At 35.9% G+C, this 14,820-nt stretch overlaps 5 protein-coding genes across 17 annotated transcripts; 2 read left to right on the top strand and 3 right to left on the bottom strand.

The window, feature by feature from the left end:
* Nucleotides 1-169: 169 nt before the first annotated feature.
* On the bottom strand, nt 170-1,794 carry Prx6a (Peroxiredoxin 6a). Of its 2 annotated transcripts, none has more exons than XM_012371678.2 (5): nt 1,616-1,794; nt 1,076-1,232; nt 746-966; nt 596-668; nt 170-435 (listed from the first exon to the last, which is right to left on the bottom strand). In XM_012371678.2, the coding sequence occupies exons 1-5, from the start codon at nt 1,699-1,701 to the stop codon at nt 301-303; spliced, it is 672 nt and encodes a 223-aa protein (XP_012227101.1). In that variant the 5' UTR covers nt 1,702-1,794; the 3' UTR covers nt 170-300. The 2 variants fall into 2 exon arrangements, with proteins under 2 accessions (XP_012227101.1, XP_012227100.1); XM_012371677.2 differs by having other exon boundaries at nt 746-981; nt 1,616-1,752.
* Nucleotides 1,795-2,405: 611 nt separating this feature from the next.
* On the top strand, nt 2,406-5,732 carry Mettl4 (Methyltransferase like 4). Of its 7 annotated transcripts, XM_067359068.1 has the most exons (8): nt 2,406-2,654; nt 2,772-3,000; nt 3,079-3,136; nt 3,308-3,482; nt 3,592-3,763; nt 3,848-4,043; nt 4,288-4,645; nt 4,731-5,732. In XM_067359068.1, exons 1-6 carry the CDS (start codon nt 2,406-2,408, stop codon nt 4,030-4,032), a joined length of 1,068 nt encoding a protein of 355 aa, XP_067215169.1. In that variant the 3' UTR covers nt 4,033-4,043; nt 4,288-4,645; nt 4,731-5,732. The 7 variants fall into 7 exon arrangements, with proteins under 7 accessions (XP_067215169.1, XP_067215168.1, XP_012227076.1 ...); XM_067359067.1 differs by having other exon boundaries at nt 2,772-3,136; nt 4,500-4,645; XM_012371653.2 differs by having other exon boundaries at nt 2,772-3,136; nt 4,443-4,645.
* On the bottom strand, nt 4,091-10,928 carry LOC105674952 (UDP-glucose 4-epimerase). 3 transcript variants are annotated; one of them, XM_067359069.1, is made up of 10 exons: nt 10,763-10,928; nt 9,207-9,307; nt 9,077-9,123; nt 8,911-8,991; nt 5,720-5,973; nt 5,491-5,604; nt 5,240-5,416; nt 4,719-4,899; nt 4,338-4,619; nt 4,091-4,265 (listed from the first exon to the last, which is right to left on the bottom strand). In XM_067359069.1, the coding sequence occupies exons 2-10, from the start codon at nt 9,290-9,292 to the stop codon at nt 4,165-4,167; spliced, it is 1,323 nt and encodes a 440-aa protein (XP_067215170.1). In that variant the 5' UTR covers nt 9,293-9,307; nt 10,763-10,928; the 3' UTR covers nt 4,091-4,164. The 3 variants fall into 3 exon arrangements, with proteins under 3 accessions (XP_067215170.1, XP_012227086.1, XP_012227085.1); XM_012371663.2 differs by lacking the exons at nt 8,911-8,991; nt 9,077-9,123; nt 9,207-9,307; nt 10,763-10,928 and adding an exon at nt 7,111-7,252; XM_012371662.2 differs by lacking the exons at nt 8,911-8,991; nt 9,077-9,123; nt 9,207-9,307; nt 10,763-10,928 and adding an exon at nt 7,111-7,250 and having other exon boundaries at nt 5,720-6,180.
* LOC105674953 (40-kDa huntingtin-associated protein-like) lies at nt 6,388-8,655 on the bottom strand. The gene is made up of 4 exons (XM_067359070.1): nt 8,514-8,655; nt 8,285-8,387; nt 8,074-8,211; nt 6,388-7,918 (listed from the first exon to the last, which is right to left on the bottom strand). Exons 2-4 carry the CDS (start codon nt 8,298-8,300, stop codon nt 7,749-7,751), a joined length of 324 nt encoding a protein of 107 aa, XP_067215171.1. The 5' UTR covers nt 8,301-8,387; nt 8,514-8,655; the 3' UTR covers nt 6,388-7,748.
* LOC105674954 (uncharacterized) lies at nt 9,595-13,365 on the top strand. 4 transcript variants are annotated; one of them, XR_010891215.1, is made up of 6 exons: nt 9,595-9,865; nt 11,462-11,719; nt 11,803-11,915; nt 12,016-12,135; nt 12,233-12,333; nt 13,053-13,189. XR_010891215.1 is itself a non-coding variant. In XM_012371673.2 (5 exons), exons 2-5 carry the CDS (start codon nt 11,563-11,565, stop codon nt 13,194-13,196), a joined length of 702 nt encoding a protein of 233 aa, XP_012227096.2. In that variant the 5' UTR covers nt 9,595-9,865; nt 11,462-11,562; the 3' UTR covers nt 13,197-13,365. The 4 variants fall into 4 exon arrangements, 3 of the variants coding, with proteins under 3 accessions (XP_012227096.2, XP_012227093.2, XP_012227095.2); XM_012371673.2 differs by lacking the exon at nt 11,803-11,915 and having other exon boundaries at nt 12,016-12,169; nt 12,907-13,365; XM_012371670.2 differs by lacking the exons at nt 9,595-9,865; nt 11,803-11,915 and adding an exon at nt 11,064-11,273 and having other exon boundaries at nt 11,559-11,719; nt 12,016-12,169; nt 12,907-13,365.
* Nucleotides 13,366-14,820: the final 1,455 nt, after the last annotated feature.

Below are 14,820 nucleotides of genomic sequence, written 5' to 3'. Positions count from 1 at the left end.
CATGTAAACCTGGATGGATAAAAAGGAGCCAATCAACATCTCGCTTTGTCTATGGAAAGAGTCGTCTGCTAAATTTAGAGTTGTCAGAATTTGAAAAGTATACAAGTAGGGGAGAACTTGTCTAAATGCATACGGAATATATGTTGGAAAGTTAAACATTATTAAGATATATGTGTTAAATGGTTTATTTTGTAAGACAACGCGATGTAAAAAATTTATATTTGCATCACGTCAATCAAGATTGATTTGTGCGATTTGAGTTGTACTCTGTTTCAATCTTTGAATATTTCAAAATCTTTTTTATGCATCAATAGGTTGTGGTACAATACGTAGGTACGTTCTGCCAGAAGGTAATGTCACAGTCTTGATATCGTTGTAGCAAGCTCTCGCTTCGCTATCTGACACGGTTGGATCAATCATCACGTCGTCTCCTTTCTAAAATATTGCGTGTATGTGTAACAATTTAATATCCATTTGTTTATCGATAAATTATCAATGATATATAATATACATAGAATATAACATGTTGCTCAAAAGTAATTACAAGCGAAAAAGATAAAATACAAAAAAAAAACGATTTAATCTTGAAACCCACCTTCCAATCTACAGGAGTTGCTACTTTGTATTTCTCTGTAAGCTGAAGAGATTCAACTACCCTTATGATTTCGCTGTGAATCGAGGTATAAAATTTTGTTAGCAGTTTTGCACAGCATACACGAACGGAGCATAACATTCTAGCACTTACTCAAAATTTCGACCGGTAGTAGCCGGATATAAAATTGAAAGTCGCATTTTTTTAGCTGGATCGATTATAAACACAGCTCGTGCAGACATGGGCAATCCAGTCTGGCCATCTATCTCAGCGGGATCCAACATTCCCAATGATGTAGCAAGTTTCCTGGCTTGATCCTCTATTATCGGATAGGGAAACTCCTTATCTGTTATCTGACCGTAGCTCTTTATGTCCTGAAATGTTTGGTTCTTTGGCACAAATATGTCACACGCATAAAAATGTACTGAATCTAACATATTAAATGATTAAATGTCAATAAAAACTATTTGTACAAAAGCAAACCTCTATCCATTTGCGATGGGAGTCAACAGTATTACAGGACAAAGCGATCACTTTGACTCCCAATCTCTTAAATTCAGGTATTAGTTTTGCAACCCGTGCCAATTCAGTTGTGCAAACTGGTGTAAAGTCATTGGGATGAGAAAATAAAATGCCCCATCTGTCTCAGAGAAATGTATACAAATTACCATTCCATTCGCTCTCTTGACATGTTTGCATTTTCAACATCAACTAATTTCGAAAATAAATCTAGGACTTGCAGCTGTTGCAGATAAAATATATTAAAATCATGCTCAACAGAATTATGTAAGTCATTGGAAACATATGCGTGCTATATAAAAAATATTGCAAATTAAATGTCACAATTAACAAGGTATGTGTGAATATTTATATACTTATATGTAATATTCTTCTATTCGCAGTATCTATGCGAATATTTTAATACGAGAGAGAGGCATATTAGCATTAAATTAATATATTTTTACAAGAATATTTTAATGGTGGTTTAGATTCAGGTTGCAAATAGATTACAAGATATCTTACGAATCACCCAGCCATTCGTGGAACTTGATCGTGCCCATCTGTGTGTCCGCTGTGAAATCCGGAAAAATTTCGCCTAATAAAACCATAGTGTTGTTTGGAATGTTGCTTTGCAATGATAAAAATTGGTCTTTTGTAACCTCTGTCGACAAAGGCGCGTTTGTCGAAAGCCGCTTTCTAGCCTGAATGAAAACATAACCTATTTTTTGTGGTTTATAGGTTAGAAATGACTCGGTTCGAGTCAATCTAGAAATTTCTATTTTCAATAATAACAATAGTAACTGTATGCGCCGGTTGACAGAAAGCGCAGTTGATATCTCGAATTTTAACATTGTCTAAAATGTTTTGTTGAAATAATTGTGAAATACATACATATTTCTAATATTAGGCCGATTTGCCCAACAAAAATCTTACTCGATAAAATTCACGTTGACTCTTAATCCTTTTACGTATTTTTAAAACAATTTTTGGTGCAAGCGTTTAATATTAATTTTGTCACAACAATAAGCAAAAATTATACATTGACATCGTAAAATATATATGACACAACGCTTTGTCGGTGAGATACATGTATAATCACAAGAATCACAATTATAATTCCATTACCCTTTAAATAAAAAAGTTGTATTAACTACATTAATTGAATGGATTAATACATACATTCATACAACATTAAACAATTTAATGTAATTGTGAATTAGGTGTAGAATGTAAATATCTGTAATAAGCATTGTCTGTGATAGGTGTGTGCATGATACAGAGTTACATTTCTGAGACCGAATAGTTGAGACCAATGAGCCTCCTTTTTGCAAGCAAAGAAGGTTGGATCATATCTCATTTGCAGTATGTCAATGAAATGTATGGAAAAGTCGTAAGAGACAATGGATTGTGTGCTTTAAGCTTTAACGAATTAATATTTGAGATTAATTCTCAGTATTTGAGACAAAATCAGGTAGCACAAACAGATCAGGACAGTAGTATACTGCATGGCAAAAGAAAAAGGAAACGTTTGCAACTTTTGCCACAAAAAGATTTGGAAAAAGTAGGTTTAAAAAGCTCGCAGTATTCACTTTATGTTTATATAGAATGTGTTCTTAAAATTATCCAAAGGATTGTAAGAACTTTTGCTTTATAATATTTCAAATAATTCTTGTGACAGGTTGATCATGTTAAACAAGCGTTCAATGTAATGATATCTGCCGCAAAAAACAAAGGACTTTTTGGCCGAAATATTTCTTTAGATAACAATCAAGTGGCACGCTTGGCATCAGAGAAATTTTATCAGGATACATACTGCCTCAAAGATGAGAACTTGTACGGATCTAATGATACGGACGATGCTATCATATCTGAGGCTCACAATAAGAAATATGTTTTTCCAAAAAAATGTACATTTTACTGCTATGATGTAAGAGATATGGAAAAGAAGATAGAACTGAATAATCAGTATGATTTTATACTACTAGATCCACCTTGGTGGAACAAATCAATCAGGAGGAAAAAGATCAAGTGCGCAGAAGCTAGGTGATTTTATACAATTCATTCTAAACTGGTGAAACTAATTTAGCATGCTTAAACAGACTATATATATATACTTTATACCACTCTAAATTTAATTTGTCTTTAATTTTATGAAAGGATGAGCATGTGGCTTTCTTTATTGTGAAAAATAATTCTACATTGTTACTTTCACAGTTACAAAATGATGTACAATGAGGAATTGGTCAAGATCCCAATAAAAAGACTATTACATTCAAATGGTATTCTGGCCATATGGTGCACTAATTCGTCCAACCATCTGAACAGCATCTTCAACGAAATCTTTCCTTCATGGGGTATTACTTATAGAGCCAAGTGGTATTGGATCAAGGTAAGTCTATTTCTTAATGTAATAAAATTCAATCCATTTTTATTCAATGCATTACAGCATTAAATAAAAAGTAAAGGTGACTTTACTTTTTATACTTTTACTACTTTAGGTGACACAAGCGGGAGATACAATATGTAATTTCAACTCGGCACCTGGAAAACAACCTTATGAATTACTGATATTAGGATCTGCACTGGACAAGGGCAGAGTGAATATTCCTGATGGCAAACTGATGATCAGTGTACCCAGTGCAGTGCATTCTCACAAACCACCTCTTACAGGTGTATATAAATGGAATGTGTATTATAATTCTGCGACACACACGTTTAGTAAAGTCACGATAAAAATTTGACTTAAATTTTTAGAAATCATAAAGGAATATCTCCCGAGTGAACCAAAGTGTTTAGAAATCTTTGCGAGATATTTATTGCCTGGATGGACGAGTTGGGGTTTGGAAATTTTAAAGTTTCAACATCTGTCACTTTACGAGATTCTGGATGAAAGTGGAAGAGCCGACGATATAAGGAACGAGAATGAGTGTGATGACTAACCGTGTGAAATGTAAGGAATAGACATTACGAATATGTAAGTTGTATCAGTAGACAATATTTAGAAAGAGACGACGCTTCAAGCGCTTTATTATAAATTATTTGCACAAGTTTTTCGCGATACAATTCAATTGTTACGATGTATCGTTGCGATTCAAATGTTGATTAACACCGTTCTTGAATGAAGTTCGATAACCGTGCGGATTCATTGTCTGCCACCTCCAGAAGTCTTGACCTACATTTATCATTTGTTTTAGATACATTTCAAGATTATTGCGACATGATTGCGAACTAAAGCGTTACTTACACATTTGTTCAACATTGTACTTCGCTGTCCACCCTAATTCTTTCTTCGCCAGATCCGTATTAGCATACATGGACATAATGTCGCCCTCTCTTCTTTCTTTTATAGCGTATGGCACTGTAGTACCGGTGACTTTCTCAAATGTTTTTATCAATTCCAATACAGTTACGCCGTTGCCGGTGCCCAAGTTGTAAATTTTAAGTCTGAGGTGCTGTTTGTGCAAAGCATTTAACGCCGCAACATGGCCAGCCGCCAGATCCATGACATGAATGTAATCGCGGACGCCTTTGTTGTTGTCAAGTGCAAAGAAGGTAACGTTATTGTAGACAGAAATCATTACCGATCCTACACATACGCAGTACTTAATATTGAACGTAATATTACCTGTTCCGTCAGTTGTAGGATAGTCGCCGCCAAATATGGTCAGTTCTGGCTTAAGCCTCAGAGCAACTTGAGCAATGTACGGCATTAAATTTGTAAATGGCTTCGTCGGATCTTCCCCGATTAATCCGCTGCAGTGAGCACCTACCGGGTTGAAATATCTTAGGGATATAACGTTCCAACTCTGTTAGACAAATAAAATTCTTCGTAAGAAAGAGATAGCAGGTGTGAAGTAGAGAATACATGTGATAAAATTTTCTTTCTGGAAAAGCAAAACTAACGATCAAGGATTGACTAATGTTTTTCCAGTGTATATTTGTGATAAATTACGAATATAGATATTGCAATACTTTTGTTTTAACTTTGTCCAATATAATTTATTGCATATCAAAATTTGCAGCATAAATCGCCGTAAATTCAACAATGTGTGTCACAGAGTGTCGCGCGGATGAAACATATTAATAGCAGATTTTTCCGATTTCTCAAAGCCTATGTATTCTACGTGCACATATGCATACGCGAACCTTTTCAGCTCTCGATATATCCTTGAGCATTTCTTCAATGAAATACTTTGTTCGGCCGTACACGTTGGTGATGTTGCCAGTTTCGTGTTCTTCCGTGATGGGCAATTCTGTGGGCTCGCCGTAAACCGTGCAGCTACTGCTGAATACAAGTTGAAAACAACCAGCCGCTTTCATCACCTGCAAATGAAGAGGAGACGCGTCGGATTGCGGAGATGACGAAAAGCGATTACCGTGTAATATATTCCTCTTACCTCTAGTAAATTGATGGCGCCTATTATGTTGTTTCGGTAATAATGAAGCGGAACTTGCATCGACTCACCGACGGCTTTAATCGCCGCGAAGTGTATCACGCAATCTATCTTGTGCTGAAAATGACAAATTAATTTTGTCGCAAAAAAAATTTGCTTGTCCAATTTTGTATCACGCATTGTGTAACGTACAACGGAATATGTAATATACAATAAACAAGGAACATCTTACCTCGTTGAAGACAGTTTCGAGTTTCTCTCTGTCGAGTAGATCGCAATTGTGAAACGTTACTTTCTTCCCCGTTATTTGTTCGACTCTTCTGAGCGCTGCGGATTTGCCGTCAGTTTCTGTTACGCTATTTGCAAAATTGTCAATAGCCACGACATCGTAGCCGCATTCCAGTAGCTCGACGATGCAGTGACTGCCGATGTAACCGGCGCCTCCAGTCACAAAAATGGTTCTCCAGTTTTCTGTCATCTTCCCGGCTTTTGATTTAAGTGGAATTTAATTTTCAACCGACGAATCTTTTTTCCACGAGATATATATTTTTTCAAAAATATTCATATAAAAAATATCATAAATCATATATATTTATGATATATCGACGCTGCACAAATGAATCTGTCGAAAACGCTTTCAACTCTCGAAGATATACGCGTTGAATTATCTGTAGGAATCTGTACGCCTGCAAACTGAAGAGTACAGGACATTCACCTTCGTTCAAGTGAGCAAAGAGAGTTCAAGGTCGTCGAAACACGTGGTAAATCATTGCAGTGAGAATGCGATGTATGCGCGCCTCGATAAAATTAAAAAAAGGGGGAAAAAGAATCGTTGCACGCGTACACAAGAGTATAAAAAAAAATACATTTGCATAAAATTTGGATTCAATTTCAAAAATCTTAACATTACAAATTTTTAATGCTTGAATCGAACAATACAAAGTGTTCACGCAAACATTCTATCAGTAAACAAGTTTGCATTTTAAACTGTATGATCACATATATACACATGTATGTCCGGAAATTTGTTTCTTCTTCATTATATGCTTGCTGGCTAATTCTCGTAATACTTAACGGTATGTGAAACATGATCGCGCTAGACGCACCAATCCAGATATATTTTTAAATATACGATAAATATAATTCGACATATTCGTCATGTCTCGAAATTTATATCTGCAGAAAGTTACTTTTTTTGCGTACCGTTTCCTTCATGGCCATTGTTGAAATAAATTCAAAATTTACATTTTTATAAGACAAAATTGCACCTTAATTTACTCACACCCATTTACAACTTTTTCTCTCTTTCTTTCTTTTTCTCGCTCACTCACTCTCTTTCTCTCTTTCTTTCTGTGGACCTTGACTTTTAAATTGTGGAATTAAACGACGTCCTTGGGCCAATTTTTCAATCAGATTGTAAGAGATTGTTCGCGTTCAAGAAAAAACCTGTTCGAGTCACTCAAGTCCTTATCAATCAATGAGCAACTAACGCGTTGTTCTTGAGATTTTTTTTTAATTTTTCATCATCGGTGAATTTTACATGCATACATAATCGTCACTCTTTCACTCTACACGACTTTCTGCGAGAATATGGAGCAATACAATATGAAGAAAGATCATTACCTCGGGTCGAATATTAGATAATTCAGTGGAATGTAAGTCGATCCGAAAGATTCCAGAGCACTTTCGCACAACGACTGAGGCTGATCGAGACTCTGCCTTGAATACTAGTTGCAAAGGAACGGAGGACTTTAGTATACCGTGGGACGCGCGCGAGACATCCCCTCTTCCGCTGTCCTATGCTGGCGTGCACACACTATGCTCTTCCTTCTTTCAGCCTTAGGCATTCCGTTCCAAGCCTTTCGTTCTCATCCAGAGTTCTCCTCCTCCTTTCGTCGCAATACACATCGTTTTTTTTCCCCGCCGAGATTACAAGATGCGACGACGCTTCACCACCGACCCGCGCTGACCGCACTTGTTACGAAATTATTATTGGATTAGCAAAAGCGCGCTCTTCACCGTCGACATTTTTCAGTTGAGCAATCGTCGTTTAGCTACAAAAACCTGTTTCGAGACGACTAATAACGTAATCTGGTAAAAAAAAACGACTAGCCGAAAAAATCCTCCTCTCTCAAGGAATGCGCTCCGGTTTTCGATTTCGATGAATCGCGCATTCACGGCGCGACGGAAAATCGCACGGATAGTCTCTGTTGAATGAAAATTGAAGGAAAAACTATTTGTTTTGTCGCTGCGCTGTATATTTACCGCGTCGACGACACTTGTATTAATTTATGTAACAGTTCCTTTTGTTCCGTATCAAAGTAAGGATACAATTCGCTTTCGAGTTCCAATACCGCTTGATGATCGTGAGATTGACACGCTAATACCAGCGATTGCAGCAATAATAATTCATCCTCGCTCATATTGAGACCTGCGACAAAACAATTTAATATACTTTAAATATCGTATGTAGTATTTAAAGATAATACTTTAAATATACACATATATATGTTTACATTACGTATATTTATTACGTAAATATATCTTTGCAAAATTGTAAATCGATACATGTAGAAATAATTTTACCATTGTTCACATTTTCTTCCGCCCATGCATACTTTTCGAGAACTTGGGCGAGAGAAGGTGTCAGTCTCTGGGGTGACGGTTGAAGAATGAGGAGCAAAAGTACTCGTGTCACTTCACACCTTAAATATGTTATTGATTCTGTTATATATTTTTAAAAGTGTGTATTATAAAAGTATGTTGTGTCACAAAAGATTGTTATATAGCATGATACCTGTGTAGAATAGCATTGTAGTTTCCTCTGGCACCAGCCATAATACAAGCTTCTACAAATTCTACGAATTCATTAAGGATTTGTAGCGCAGCTACATAATCTCCTGGAAAAAATAAAATAATAATAAAATCTTGATTTTATACAGCTGTTGATACACAATTATAAAAAACTATTAATGTTAATACTCGGTCTAGTGTAAAACACAGACAACAATAAGACAGGTACTAACCTTGACTTATGTAGAAAGATACCAATGTATGGATAGCTTTAGATGTAGGAAAGATATCAACCGCTTTACGCAATTGTTGAATGCCAGCAGGACTCGATCCCAATGCTAGCGCCAGTTCTATCGATAAGCCTGCAGAGATTGTATTAAATCCTGGTTGGTTGCTGCATCTCACCATAGAATGACCAAAACAGCTCACAGCTGTCTGGAATGTACAAGAGATATTTTTTTAATTTCTGCCTTTTATTTTACTGTAAATTTATATTGTACAGTAGAACCTGTATGTTTTCACAGCCTATAGAGGGACATCCTATGTCATCATTTTTTTTCTCGGCTATAAGAAATTGCCTTCCTGCCTTTATTAAAAGATTTATTTCAGAAGAGGCATTTTCTAGTGTGCCTTGACATCTAGCAGCTGCCAACCAACACAAGCCTGTATATTGCCACAATTCCTTCTGCTCACATTCAGTAGCTAAGGCGCCTGAAAACAAACATCTCCACTATAATTTGTTTTTTAAAATAATTATTACATAGCCTATATCATTGTATTATTGCAGTATACTCACTAAATTGATCACTCGCCTCTGCAACGTTTGGCTTCCTCAGAAATCGTCTAGGTAAGATCAATGTGAAAGATGATTGTCACTGATAAAAGCTTCTAATTATAAAAACATTTTATTTTCCAATACAACTTACTTTTTTAGCTTATTCGAGATATTGTGAAACTTGGTTAAAAAGTCTACAGATTCTCCTATTCCATGGCTTTGATTGATATGGGCCATTTTTTAATTCACAATCTAAAATGTGAACGAATAAATGTTACATTTATTCATTCAACTTGCATATCATACAATGTCAAAATTATGGATCAATTATACGAAGGTAATTATATTTTCTGTAATTCTACAATGGCAAATGTATACACAACATGAACAATCATGTAATCACAACAGTATTAAACAATAAACATAAATTTACGTCTGTAAACATACATAAGTACAATGCGCATATCTATTCTATCCAAAAAGTAAGCCGAAAATTGGCACTTTATGACTGAGAGATACAATTATTTGTAAGTCAATATCTCACTCTATTTTATAATAAAATAATCTTTTAGCTTTAACAGGCATTGCGATCATCAAATGTCATTTTGCTGCAGGTTAAGGTACAATTTCATGCAGCGAAGCTTTGCTGGCGAAGTTCCCTCACTCCGCCGATTTGTGTGAAAATGTGTAATCAGCGAAGGAACGCTCATAGTTCGACATTGCCCAACTATCAGCGAAGCAACGCAGCGAAACAAACGAAAAACACCTGCTCTGTTCTGTGACGCTACACATGTGACCGAAGACGATCGAGTAATGCAGGTGTTTTGTATTCCAACAAAACACGTATTATGTGCGGGAGCCGATACACGGCATCCTCATGAGAGAAGCTATATTGAGAATCCGCCTTAACCCCTCCTCTTCCGCTTCTCCTCCCCTTATTGCGTCTGCGCGGGTCACCTGCTGCGCAGCGGAAGCTGCGTCTCTTGTCATAGTGTGTTTCATCCAGCAAGAATGCTTATTGGGATGCCGTGTATCGGCTCCCGCACATAATACGTGTTTTGTTGGAATACAAAACACCTGCATTATGTGCTTTTGGCCGATACACGGCATCCTCATGAGAGACGTGTTTGGTATCTGCTGGTGACCCACTCAACGCTATGTGATGTTGAGAAGAAGGGAGGTCCGAAAAGGAGTAGAGAAATTGATATTTGAAGGATTCCTGTTTATTGCAAACTTTCTCTTAGTTATAACAAACAAAATCGTTGCGAAAGAAAAATAAAATGTTTTGGTCTTCTTTATAAAAACAATCTTTTGTGCCTTTTTCTCCGGGAGGATGATTCGGTTTGTGCGAGTATTCCAGATCACTCCCAAGAATTCTATTTCCTGGCATGGAGTCATAACGCATTTGGTGTCACGCTGGCTTGAATAAGTCGGAGATTCGTCCGAACCTGACATTTTCTGTTGCAAAAGAAAGTGCACGACTGTATAATTGCACTGTATCGTATAATTGCGTGTTAATATGGCGGAAAAACTCAACGCTATGACAAGAGACGCAGCTTCCGCTGCGCAGCAGGTGACCCGCGCAGACGCAATAAGGGGAGGAGAAGCGGAAGAGGAGGGGTTAAGGCGGATTCTCAATATAGCTTCTCTCATGAGGATGCCGTGTATCGGCCAAAAGCACATAATTATACAATATCGCTATCTCACCTCCGATTTTGATCCAATTAGGTTTATTCGACGCGTTTTTGTGTGAAATAAAACTTTTCTATCTGAAAAAAGTGTCGCTCTGTCCCGCGAAGCGAAATATTAATCATTAAAAGTTGACCACTTTTCAGGTTACGAAACCTGTCATACCGACGAAATATAGCGACATGGGCATGCGCTGCGGTCAGGCGCGCGTGCTCTCTTAATCCAAGGTTAGGTAGGTTAGGTTAGGTTAGGTTAGGGCTTTTTCGTGGCGGTAGGGGTGGTGCAGGGAGAGGGGCTCCGCTTACGTGTAAAAGTTGAATTTTATGACAACGCATGCGCGCGTGACTGCAGCGCATGCTCATGACGCTATATTTCGTTGCTATAACAGGTTTTGTAATTTGAAAAGTGGTCAACTTTAACGATTAATATTTCGCTTCGCGAGACAGAGCGACACTTTTTTCTGCCAGATTCTTTCATTTCACGGAAAAACGCGTCGAATGAGCATAAATTTTTCAAAATTGGAGATGAGGTAACGATTCTGTATAATTACCAATTACAGTAATGCTACATGTAACTAATCCCTGAATGACATTATTATTATTATTATTATTATTGTTGTTGTTGTTGTTGTTGTTGTTATATTATTGTTATTATTGTTATTGTTATTACTATTGTTGTTATTGTTATTGTTATTGTTATTGTTATTGTTATGTGTAGAGAACGGAGATATAGCAACAGCTTGATGGCTGATGGTACAGAAGCCGTCGTCGTCACGAATACGCCACGTGCAGTAAATTTTGCTGTAAATTTACAGCACAATGAGCCGATCCAATGCGAAGAAGGTAGTTATAGAACAACAGCTGATCGATGAAGTTTTTCGACGATCTGGATTGTGGAACTACAATCTACCTAGGGTTAAACGCAGGCCACAAGTAAGGATAAAGCTCTGGAAAGAAGTGTTTGCAGCTCTGGACGGTAATATTATTATTTTGTAATTGTGAAAAATTCATGAAACAATTAAGAGAATTAATTCAATGCTCTGTTCATTCTCTTACCAGGCAAAAGTATTGCAACCAATGTAGCATTGACCAATATTGAAACTATTAAGCGCTCAATACTTGTTGTATATTGAACAATTCTACATTCGTCTCGTGAAGGGTTTTTCCATAAGGTTATTTTATGCTCTAAAGACAATTGCAATTGAGTCAAGTCTATTTGAGTTGAGTGAAAAAATACTGATTTATCGAATTATGTATTTCTGTCTTTTTTAGGAAGATTTTCCATCAATTTGATAAAAAGGAAGTGGAAGTTGCTGTACAATTTTTTTCGGTTTCATTTGAAAAAGGATCAGCAAGCGGCGAGTGGAAAAAAACTGTGGGTACATTTCCAATGTATGCAGTTTTTGCGTGATCTGCTAGAGAGCAAGTATGCATATATAATAATAATTATCATTATATATGTGTGTATGTAATTAAATTTTCTTTTCAGAAATTACAGAAATATTGAGCTGCCGGAATTTTCTGATTCGCATTCGGATTTATCGGAGATGGCCAGCCCGCTTTACGACAGCAGCACTGATCATGGATCACGTATGTTCATTTCAATAAAATTTATTTGTAGGGTATATTTTTCATGTTAAATAAAACACAAAGTCTTTTGTAAAAAACGTATGAACATTGCAAATGGAAAATTAATTTGATATCATTAATAACATTTTAGCTCGATCGGTCGAACATTTTATCGACTGAAGTGGAGTCGAACCGCATTCAAAATAGAAAATTGATGTAATTTTGCTTGCCCCAGCGAGAAGTGACCTATCAATCGACATCAAATCGATGTCTAATTGACGTCAAAATCATCGATATTACATCGTATTATGTATATTGATTCGACATTAATTCAATGAGTCATTTCTCGCTGGGGTATTAAATAGTAATGACTATTTTACTATCCTGGTATGTCTTACTTAACATGAGAATATGTTATTGTTAAACATTTGCTTGTAGAACAATTTGAAAAGCAATAGAAAATAATTGCACCTCTTATTTTTGAAATTTCATCTATCTTACTATTATTATGTCCGGTACCTGTTACTTTCTTTTTACTTTTATGGAAATACTATCAACAAGAACTTACAATGCAGGATGTGAATATTTTTATAGGAATTAGTAAGCGTCGCATGACCGAAGACACCCTAGATCGGACACCCGTTGCCGATCCCCTGGATCGGACACCCGTTGTCGATCTCCTGGCTCTTCCAGTGTTCCTTAATACAAACCAATTAGAGAGAATTTCACCTTGTCCACAGATTGCTCCACAAGCTGCATATGATAAACCTGCATTAATTGGCAATTTGGTAACTGCCCTACTTCGTGACGTAGACCCGGAATTGCTGGACGAAGTGATGCTGGACATTTTAAAAGTAACTAATGCAAAAAAAAGGAAGATATAAGAGGATCAAAAATATTTTCCTCCGTTTCGCTGTCGCTGCTCTTACTGTACCTGTGATAGAAATGTTGGATAAATTACCGAAAAGCTATCAAATCGGAGGTGATAGCCTTTCGGAAGTCCACCCAAAATGTTTTTTAATAATGAAATAAAAATAACATTTTCATTGGAAATATTGTTCATTTTTAAATTGAATGATCATATTGCTATGGCACCGCTCCTTCATTATTAAAATAGCAACAAAATTTGTTGCGAATGTTTATGCATTTTCGGGCACTCATGTTAGAGCCACAGTTTATAATATCCTTGAACGCGCAGCCATCTTCCATAACCATAAAGGCCAATGTCCACGATGCTAGAAATCGGTCCGAGTCACGGTGTAAGAATATAAGGTGATTTCACGACCATTGTATTCTATCAAAAAATCTGTGATCAAGATGTCATAGTTAAGGCATATCACACAAGATGTCACGTTGGTGCAAGATCCCAAGTAAAAAAGAATAGAAGATGTGGATAGATGTGGATAGAAAAGGATTGATGATGAATCTCTAAAGCACATCTATATACAGGGTGTCCCATTATAAAACATTCACGCAAATTACTCCGAAGATAAGGGTGATAGCAAAAAATGACCTTAACAAACATTGTAGGATTAAAAGGGGGCCAACTGAGGGTGACCTTAACTTTGACCTTGAAGTCAATTTTCAAGGTTATTTGAAGGTCAGAGTTATTTTTTAAAATGGAAACCCCTATTTTTGATTTCAAAATCTAATAGCTGGTGTCAAGAGCTTTTCAAAACACTATAATGAAGTTATTTTTCATTAAGTACTTTTCGAGTTATGAGGCTTGTAAATTACAGTATTTTGACATAAAATACAAAATATCTTGTAAAACATTCAATTTTTGGGAATCTTACCTTAATACTTTTATGCATAAAATAATAAGACGAATCAATTGGTATAAAGAAAACACATAGTTGCTTTCAAGAAAAAGTATGTAGTTTGCAACATGCAACTGCATACTTTTTCTTGAAAGTAACTATGTGTTTTCTTTATACCAATTAATTCGTCTTATTATTTTATGCATAAAAGTATTAAGGTAAGATTCCCAAAAATTGAATGTTTTACAAGATATTTTGTATTTTATGTCAAAATACTGTAATTTACAAGCCTCATAACTCGAAAAGTACTTAATAAAAAATAACTTCATTATAGTGTTTTGAAAAGCTCTTGACACCAGCTATTAGATTTTGGAATCAAAAATAGGGGTTTCCATTTAAAAAAATAACTCTGACCTTCAAATAACCTTGAAAATTGACTTCAAGGTCAAAGTCAAGGTCACCCTTAGTTGACCCCCTTTTAATCCTACAACGTTTGTTAAGGTCATTTTTTGCTATCACCCTTATCTTCGGAGTAATTTGCGTGGATGTTTTATAATGGGACACCCTGTATAATTATAGTCCTAAATAATACAAATTTTTTAAAATAAAACTTTTAACATTGTGTATAAAAATATATATTACTGACAAAATATTTTTTTATTTTTTTATAACAAATTATTTTTAGTTAAATTTGCAGGAAAAATAATTAATAATGTATTCCAGTCTTTATAGAAAATTAAGTTTCTTT

This window comes from Linepithema humile, chromosome 7, assembly GCF_040581485.1.
Source record: "Linepithema humile isolate Giens D197 chromosome 7, Lhum_UNIL_v1.0, whole genome shotgun sequence".
Classification (NCBI taxonomy): Eukaryota; Metazoa; Arthropoda; class Insecta; order Hymenoptera; family Formicidae; genus Linepithema; species Linepithema humile.
This window is presented reverse-complemented; position numbering and strand designations above follow the sequence as displayed.

Bases quoted from the DNA above. Each gene is read 5' to 3' on its own strand.
- Prx6a (XM_012371677.2), bottom strand. From the start codon at position 1,701: ATGGTTTTATTAGGCGAAATTTTTCCGGATTTCACAGCGGACACACAG. The intron at 982-1,075 runs GTTTGCTTTTGT...TTTGTGCCAAAG, and splicing joins CCCATCGCAAATGGATAGAG to AACCAAACATTTCAGGACAT. The intron at 436-595 runs GTGGGTTTCAAG...GCAATATTTTAG, and splicing joins CAACTCCTGTAGATTGGAAG to AAAGGAGACGACGTGATGAT.
- Mettl4 (XM_067359067.1), top strand. From the start codon at position 2,406: ATGAGCCTCCTTTTTGCAAGCAAAGAAGGTTGGATCATATCTCATTTG. The intron at 3,483-3,591 runs GTAAGTCTATTT...TTACTACTTTAG, and splicing joins CCAAGTGGTATTGGATCAAG to GTGACACAAGCGGGAGATAC. The intron at 3,764-3,847 runs GTGTATATAAAT...TTAAATTTTTAG, and splicing joins TCACAAACCACCTCTTACAG to AAATCATAAAGGAATATCTC.
- LOC105674953 (XM_067359070.1), bottom strand. The intron at 7,919-8,073 runs GTAAAATTATTT...GTTTTGTCGCAG, and splicing joins GGAAGAAAATGTGAACAATG to GTCTCAATATGAGCGAGGAT.
- LOC105674952 (XM_067359069.1), bottom strand. From the start codon at position 9,292: ATGGCCCATATCAATCAAAGCCATGGAATAGGAGAATCTGTAGACTTT. The intron at 5,974-8,910 runs GCACACTAGAAA...TTAAATCAAAAG, and splicing joins GGCAGCTGCTAGATGTCAAG to CCGGGAAGATGACAGAAAAC. The intron at 4,620-4,718 runs GTAATATTACGT...ACAACAACAAAG, and splicing joins TCCTACAACTGACGGAACAG to GCGTCCGCGATTACATTCAT.
- LOC105674954 (XM_012371670.2), top strand. From the start codon at position 11,242: ATGAGCATAAATTTTTCAAAATTGGAGATGAG. The intron at 11,274-11,558 runs GTAACGATTCTG...GTAAATTTACAG, and splicing joins TTTTCAAAATTGGAGATGAG to CACAATGAGCCGATCCAATG. The intron at 11,720-12,015 runs GTAATATTATTA...TGTCTTTTTTAG, and splicing joins AGTGTTTGCAGCTCTGGACG to GAAGATTTTCCATCAATTTG.